At 45.5% G+C, this 8,610-nt stretch overlaps 1 protein-coding gene across 1 annotated transcript in view; it reads right to left on the bottom strand.

Annotated features, from left to right (window-relative positions):
• Nucleotides 1–549: 549 nt before the first annotated feature.
• The window catches only part of LOC109874375 (A disintegrin and metalloproteinase with thrombospondin motifs 18), a 47,474-nt gene continuing 39,413 nt past the window's right edge, over nucleotides 550–8,610 (bottom strand). The window contains exons 19-23 of the mRNA XM_031809650.1: nucleotides 5,616–5,820; nucleotides 4,624–4,818; nucleotides 3,998–4,231; nucleotides 3,454–3,637; nucleotides 550–3,353 (exon numbers count right to left, since the gene is read on the bottom strand). Coding sequence (XP_031665510.1) covers nucleotides 3,235–3,353; nucleotides 3,454–3,637; nucleotides 3,998–4,231; nucleotides 4,624–4,818; nucleotides 5,616–5,820 — 937 coding nt within the window. The 3' untranslated portion in view covers nucleotides 550–3,234. The remainder of the gene's footprint in view (nucleotides 3,354–3,453; nucleotides 3,638–3,997; nucleotides 4,232–4,623; nucleotides 4,819–5,615; nucleotides 5,821–8,610) is intronic.

Raw genomic sequence — 8,610 nt, 5'->3', positions numbered from 1 at the left:
GACAGACCCATTTGGATGCTGGCGGAGTATATAAAGAGATACAGTACCATGTTCTTTGGAATGAATCATCTCTACAGTGTATTTATAAATAAATGAGCTGAAGTAGATCATGAGGAGAAATAACCAAAGCGTGTAACGTTGTGACAGGTCTGTATGTGAGTGGTGTTGTGAGTGTTTGGGGAGGATGGAGATGACAGAGAGCGGGCTGGTGATCATGGAGGAAACAAAGGGGGCTGTTATGCACAGGACCATGACAAGGCATACATCCTCCCATGAACAAAGGAAAGAATATAGCTGAAAAACCTCCACCTCCCAGACCCATCACTACCCCTGAAAATGTACAAAATGGCTGCATTGATCCGCTAGGTGTTTATAATTCACCCTCCCCTGCCTGCCACTCAGTAGGGTAGTAAGCATGCAGTGGAAATGATGGGGATTCCTGCCGTCCTGATTCAGGGTAGATTGAGAGAAACGTGTTGATTAAACCCAATCATCCCTCGCGCCGAGTGTGACACAAAAGTATTAGGAGCATCGGAGAGGTAGGGGGAATACATTTTGTCATAGTTTTATTATAAAACTTTGAGAAAAAGTATTAAATATTACACGGATCATGCTCTATAGTACCAGCAGCTCCCCTCTCAACCAATAGTGTTCAGTATCTCAGATCCAATGAAACAGTAATAAATTACACACGTTTCCTGTCTTTACAGGTGAAAAGACAATAGAGTATACAACAACTGTACAGGACATAGAAAAGAACACAAACAACACCTGTTGGAAATACGAACGATTGCAAGGCTGATGAAAAAACACACATCAAATCAAACATTCCCCGCTCCCATGTCCTCTTACAGGCCAATGTGACAGTCTATTTGAGAGCATTAGTTCAGCACAATAAACTAGAGATAATTCACACAGACAATTCCCAGGTACCGGAAACTATTTGAGTGGTTTTACAATACAGAGAGAGAGTACCATCCCTGGTGGAAACTAGTTCATTAACCAATATAACAAACAAAAACATAAAATGACCATACGAGTATAGCAAGAAAGGGAGAATGAACAGTCAACAGTCTATCTTGACCCTTTGTGAGCGTAGGTTGCAGGGATGCTGTACAGGCCTGGTGAAGGCAGGGGAGGAACCTGTGGTATTGGAAGGAATGGTAGCCTCCCATGAGAATGACTGTGTTAGCCGTGAGCAGGCCAGACCAGAGGCAGAGAGAGCCACCGCTCAGGAATGTCCTTCACAATCATATCAGTCTTTCTCTCTCTGTCCCTCTACACTCTCCATTCCAAGCCACTGATGGAGAGCAGGCTGAGGAGGAGGAAAAACAACTCTATGGTCATAGAGCCTCTGACCAGACCAGACATCTCTCTCTGTATGGGACCATCCCTCTCTGGAGCAGGGGGAGACGTAGGATCTTTATGATTTACAGCAAACAACATCCTATACTCTAGCCATGCTCTTCCTGTTTCTCTCCCTGCTGGCTGGAAGTAGGTTGCCTTTGCTGTCTGTACAATTGGCTATCCCATTGCCTTCCACATGGCCAATAGTGCAAAAATGGGATTTACCATCATGTAGCTGCAATCTACAGTACTTCGTAGCACTGACTGATGCTAAAATGAAGGTGTGGGGGGGGGGGGGGGGGGGGTCACGAGAGAGGGAGCGGGGGAGTGGAGGGATGCTGACATTTTCTCAAACAAACCAAACAGAGCTGGTCTGGATGGTGAGAGCAGGGGCAGAGTAAACAGAGGGAGGTATGCAGCAGCCCTCTTTAGAGGCCTTTGTTGGTCTGCTCTGCCCCCCCCTAAAGTCTGTCTGCTCCCACCACGCCAGGCTCTGTGACTAATTAGCATTCTGAAAAAGTATGTCGAGAGCACGTGACAACCTCAAACCTGGCTACCCCTTCCTCCCTCTCAACTATGCCGCCAACTCTCGCCTACCACTTCTCTCCACATCTCCCACCAGGCCAGGCAGAGGAAGTAAAGCATCTTCTCTGACCCGGCCCCATCCACAGCTCCCTTTACTAGCCTGCAGACATTGATTTTCATGAATGAGTGGTGGAAGTCTGGGGGATCCTCTGTGGCTATACCCAGCGCTAGTTAATGATTTGGCATCATATCTATCTGGTGTGAGAGGACCTAGGTTCAGTGCTGCTGGCCCAATGGACAGAGGATGTTTCCTTATCATGATGACGGGAATGATGGGAAAGAACATAGGGTATCCCGGCGGCTGTCAGAATTGCACCAATATTTTCACAAGAAAAGGGAAGGGGGATACCTAGACAGTTTGTGCAACTAAATGCATGCAACTGAAATGTGTCTTCCGCATTTAACCCAACCCCTCTGAATCAGAGTGGTGTATGAGGCTGCCTTAATCAACGTCCAAGTCATCGGCGCCCGATGGAACAGTGGGTTAACTGCCTTGCTCAGGACACTTGGAGCATACATTAAAATATGGGTAAACAAACATTATTTTCTCATACACAAATATGCATGTATTCACAACATGAAGATGTATGGAATGTACACATGCACTGTAAGTACTGTATCTTGTTACACAATGAAGCACCAATCATGAACCATGAGAGATAGAGGGACTGGGCCTGATAAGTGCATTTGGGAGTTGTGATCAACTTCAAAATCTATTTACATGTATCATTTCTGTGATAGGTAGCCTGCTACATGTAAAGAGCTTGAAACATGGAGCACATGCAGCACACAGAGCACATGCAGCACACAGAGCACATGGTACACCTGACAAATGCTAAATAACATGTGTGCCATAATAACTTAAAATGTCGTCTGAAACCAGATGCCTTTACATATCCAAAACATGAGTGAGCTAAAATGCAGATATTCTCAGAGCTCTCTTGATGGCTTTAAGTTAGATGTTGACAGTATCAGGACATACAACACATATATTTACACAGAGAATGTCCTGCAATGATTTGTTGCACTGCATTTCCAGTTACAGTTATGAGATGCTGCGTTCGCATGAATGTCTTTGCCCATATTGCCATCTTTAGCACAACGTATCCAGAAAGATGGAGATTATTCTCTTTTATTTTGCTAAATCACTGTTAGTCAAGTACTCCAGGAACAGAGACTGCACCACAGTTCTCTTGTGCATTATGGCCCAAAGTGTATTTTCAACCACAACAACCTTTAGAGTTGTAGCGCATATTAAGCTATTCGCAGCTAGAGGCTCATGGGAAAAGGTGTCCTCCGAACTTATAGCTTTTTGCCATTGCAGGACTTGCAGCACTGATGTCCGTAGAACTTGTGATTGCACACACTGTGCTGAGGAACCAGGTGACACCAGCTGAAGAAGTCGACACAAGACTGTTCGTCTGATGGAGAGAAGATCAGGGGGATCGTGTCAATAAACGCGCACCGACAAAAGTGCCAGACAGAACTTTACGATAGTTTCTATGAGTTGAAGTAGTTCACCTTTGAGGGCTGGCCCAGGAACAGGAGGAGCAGGGGGAGCAGGACGAGGAGCAGGACAGAAGTGTGTGTTGCAGGCCCGGGAAGTTATGGGTCTCTGGGGGTTCAGGCATCCAGCTGCAGGACGTCCCTGTCTCAGACACTGGATAGAACGGGACTGTACCCCTCCCCCACAGGATACAGAACACTGAGAGAGAGAGAGAGAGAGAGAGGTGTTGAAGATCGTACTTAGAATAGATTACGAATGCATACACCATGTCCATTACCTCCAAGCTATGTCTAGGGAGAGGAGAGAGAGCCTATGTGCATACAGACATCACAGGCCCCCTGATCAAGGGGAAGTCAGATGTCAGACTGCAAGAGGTTGCCTTGGTAGATACTACATACATATACATGAATACCACCCCCTTTGGGCCTGACAACAGAGAGATAGAGAGCGAGAGTCGAGGGCGAGAGAGGATGTTTCACTAAGTCCACATCCATTCAACATGAATCCCCATCATGTCTGGGAGAACAGGCAGGGTGGATGGAGAGTGGATATACATACCTGCTGCCAAGGAGAAGAGTACCAGCCCAGGACCACTGCACTGGCTGTCCTTCCTGGGACGACAGGTTGAGGCTCTGGGCACGGCCCCATGCTGCAGGTCTGCTGGAGCTCCCCAGAGGGTTTGGGAAGGTTCCTGCACCTTCTCATAGGGAACTCTGTGTAGCCCCCCTGTGAATCCCTCTCCCTACAACGCAGCTCTCTGCTTCTGACACCTGGGCCACAGGATGTGGAGCACTGCGGAGGGAACAGCCAGAGGAGGCACCATTAGCAAAAAGAGAACGGAGAGAATAAGACAATGCGAGAACCCTCAGAGAGAAATACAGCTGGTCCCCCAGTGGAGAGAACAAGACAAGGTCAGCCCACATCGCCATAGCAACAGTGCTCAACTTATAAAGTGAATGTCTGAAATGTTTGCCTTTGGTATTCAGGCTATTTGCTTTGTTTTGACGAGGGGACACAGCATCAGCACTCTGGATGTGTATGTTCGTCACAAATGCATTTCTGTCTAGACAATCTTCAATGCATGTATGGGTTTCTTTGTGCACCGGTGTGTACAAGGTTATACAAAGTATGTGTGGGTGTGTTTGTACATGTGCGTCTGTCTGTCTGCCTCCGTGAGTCCCTACCTCGCCCCAGGGTGTTGTGAACCACTGCAGCCGGTCATTCTTGGGGCAGCGGCGCACGACGCATGTCTCCTGGGCCTTGGGTTTGTGGTGTGCCTTACACATACTGTCCGGCACCACCACAGCCTTTGCTCCGGGGTCAGTGCTCCTGCAGAACACGCTGCGCTTCCTCATCCCACGCCCACATGACTTGGAACACTGAGAGGAGAGCGGAGGAACAGAGGGTCTGGTAAACTCAGACTGAACTCATACTGGGAGGCATATGCTCAGTGTTGCGTCTGAACCCTGTGAAGGATGCCGTCAATAAGGGATGAAGTCAGTGCACTAAATCACTCTGGGCTCTCTCTGCAAAGAGACACACTCAACTTGAGATAGCCCGAGAACTCTCGTACTGTAACAGTGTACGCCCGGTATGTTTAAAGTATTGAATAAGACGTGAAAAGACCTGGAATTAAAGTCATTTTATTTGTATCCTATACTGTGCACTGCTTAATAAAAGCATATACATCAGATAATGAATTAAAGAGAAACGCCCCTCCAGGTATCTGCGGTATCACTGACAGACAGGCTTTTATAGAAACAACAGGCGGAGATCCCAGTCACTACTGACTAAGATGGAGAACACTGTCACTGATCATGACTAGGTATTCATAGCCTCTATACATCTGGCCATGTCAGTTTTGCCCAGCCAACTAAATTGAGGGAATCACAATAATGACGTGTGATTAATGATGATAATATGATTGAAAGTGTTCTCTGCAGTCTGTGTCCTGTTCTCAGCTAGTGAGTATGCAATTAACCATGTGTCCAGCAGAGGGCAGAGGAGTGTTTTCCCCTTACATTAGGCCACCACAGACATTTGCTAATTAATTGCAGTGCTAGCTGACACATCTCACAAGTCTTATACAATCAAAAAAAATAATAATGATTTCAAAAAACAACCTTTTTCAAACTATAATAGGCAGTATATGGGCATGTCACGAAGTGTGGCCTACCTGTGACCAGGCTCCAGAGCTCCACTCAGATGGGCAAGCCTGGGTGTGGCAGGGCTGCACCTGGGCCGGGGCGATGACTGGGCACAGGGAGTGAGCCACCACCTCCTCCCGCTGGTACGTCACCTTACGCAAGCACTGGATGTGATGTGTCTGTTGCCCGCCACCACAGGACCGACTGCAGGGCCCCCAGTCCCCTGTCGTCCAGCTGAGGAGAGAAATGGAGAGAGATGTGTCAGCCCAAGTACCAAACTAACAAAATGCTCCTCGAAAAAGAGTCACTGAATTATGAGAAACAGAATGGCGGTATAGCTCTTAGAATGACTCATAAACCTGCACATAATCTCACAGTCACAAACACACATGCAAAATAACTGCTGTACTCAGCAAAGTCAGCAGGGAACCTATCCAAACAGATGATTCGGCTGTATACATTCCCCTCCTAACCTCTAATGGTGTCAACCACATGACACAGATCCCTAATCCTGGCAAGGAACCACAGATTTCCTCAATCTGTATCCATCACTCTCTCCCCTGTGCCCACAGGAAGTACAGAGACACACGCACACACACACATATACTGCACATGTGCTCGACAAGCATCAGTACCCACCGCTGCACGCAGCACACACATGAGAATCTAAACATAAACAGTACATCACTGGGGACGATCTCCCAGCCATTCAGGACCTCTAAACCAGGCGATGTCAGAGGAATGCCCTAAAAATGGTCAAAGACTCCAGCCGCCCAAGTCTGGAACCAACAGGACCCTGAACAGCTTCTACCCCCAAGCCATAAGACTGCTAAATAGCTAGCCAAATAGCTACCCGGATTATCTGCATTGATCATTTTTGCACAAACTTTTTTTTACTCATCACATACGCTGCTGCTGCTGTTAATTATCTGTCATTTCATTCCTCAATTACCTCGTACCCCTACACATCGACTCGGTACTGGTACCCCGTGTACACTACCGGTCTAAGGTTTTAGAACACCTACTCATTCAAGGTTTTTTCTTAATTGTTTACTATTTTCTACATAGTAGAGTAATAGTGTAGACATCAAAACTATGAAATAACACATATGGAATCATGTAGCAAATAGAAAATAGTTTTAAAAAATATAAGAAAAACCCTTGAATGGGTAGGTGTTCTAAAACCTTAGACCGGTGGTGTACAGTTGAAGTCGGAAGACTACATACACTTAGGTTGGAGGCATTAAAACTCGTTTTCCAACCAATACACACATTTCTTGTCGGTTAGGACATCGACTTTGTGCATGAGACAAGTAATTTTTCCAACAATTGTTTACAGACAGATTATTTCACTTATAATATACTGTATCACAATTCCAGTAGGACAGAAGTTTAAATACAAAGTTTACTGTGCCTTTAAACAGCTTGGAAAATTCCAGAAAATTATGTAATGGCTTTAGAAGCTTCTGATAGGCTAATTGACATTATTTGATGTCAATTGGAGGTGAACCTGTGGATGTATTTCAAGGCCTACCTTCAAACTCAGTGGCTCTTTGCTTGACATCATGGGAAAATCAAAAGAAATCAGCCAAGACCTCAGAAAATAAATTTTAGTCTGGTTCATCCGTGGGAGCAATTTTCAAATGCCTGAAGGTACCACGTTCATCTGTACAAACAATAGTTTGCAAGTATAAACACCATGGGACCATGCAGCCGTCATACGCCTCAGGAAGGAGACGTGTTCTGTCTCCTAGAGATGAACGTACTTTGGTGCGAAAAGTACAAATCAATCCCAGAACAACAGCAAAGGACCTTGTGAAGACGCTGGAGGAAACAGGTACAAAAGTATCTATATCCACAGTAAAACGAGTCCTATATCAACATAACTTGAAAGGCCACTCAGCAAGGAAGAAGCCACTGCTCCAAAACCTCCATAAAAAAGCCAGACTACGGTTTGCAACTGCACATGGGGACAAAGATCATACTTTCTTCGAGAAATGTCCTCTGGTCTGATGAAACAAAAATAGAACTGTTTGGACATAATGACCATCATTATGTTTCAAGGAAAAAGGTGAAGATCACCATCCCAACCCTGAAGCACGGGGGTGGCAGCATCAAATTGTGGGTGTGTTAAGCTGCAGGAGGGACTGTTGCACTTCACAAAATAGATGGCATCATGAGGATGGAAAATTATGTGGGTATATTGAAGCAACATCTCAAGACATCCGTCAGGAAGTTTAAGCTTGGTCGCAAATGGGACTTCCAAATGGATAATGACCCCAAGAATACTTCCAAAGTTTTGGCAAAATGGCTTAAGGACAACAGTCAAGGTACTGGAGTGGCCATCACAAAGCCCTGTCCTCAATCCTATAGAACATTTGTGGGAAGAACTGAAAAAATGTGCGAGGAAGGAGGCCTACAAACCTGACTCAGTTACACCAGCTCTGTCAGGAGGAATGGACCAAAATCCACCCAACTTATTGTGGGAAGCTTGTGGAAGGCTGCCTGAAACATTTGACCCAATTTAAACAATGTAAAGGCAATGCTACCAAATACTAATTGAGTGTATATAGACTTCTGACCTACCGGGAATGTGATGAAATAAATAAAAGCTGAAATAAATCATTCGCTCTACTATTATTCTGACATTTCATATTCTTAAAATAAAGTAGTGATCCTAACTGACCTAAACAGGGAATTGTTACTAGGATTAGGAATTGTGAAAAACTGAGTTTAAATGTATTTGGCTAAGGTGTATGTAAACTTCCGACTTCAACTGTATATAGCCAAGTTGTTACTAATTGTGTAACTATTATTACTTTTATTATTATGTTTTACTTTTCTATTATTTCTCTATTTTCTCTCTCTGCTCCCGAGTGGCACAATGGTCTAAGGCGCTGCATCTCAGTGCTAGAGGCATCACTACAGACCCTTGTTCAATCCCAGGCTGTATCACGATCGGGCGTCCCATAGGGCGGCGCACAATTGGCCCAGCATCGTCCCGGTCAGGGGAGGGTTTGGCAG

This window comes from Oncorhynchus kisutch, linkage group LG3, assembly GCF_002021735.2.
Source record: "Oncorhynchus kisutch isolate 150728-3 linkage group LG3, Okis_V2, whole genome shotgun sequence".
Taxonomy (NCBI): domain Eukaryota; kingdom Metazoa; phylum Chordata; class Actinopteri; order Salmoniformes; family Salmonidae; genus Oncorhynchus; species Oncorhynchus kisutch.
The sequence above is the reverse complement of the archived record's forward strand: the minus strand, read 5'-3'. Positions and strand labels throughout refer to the sequence as shown.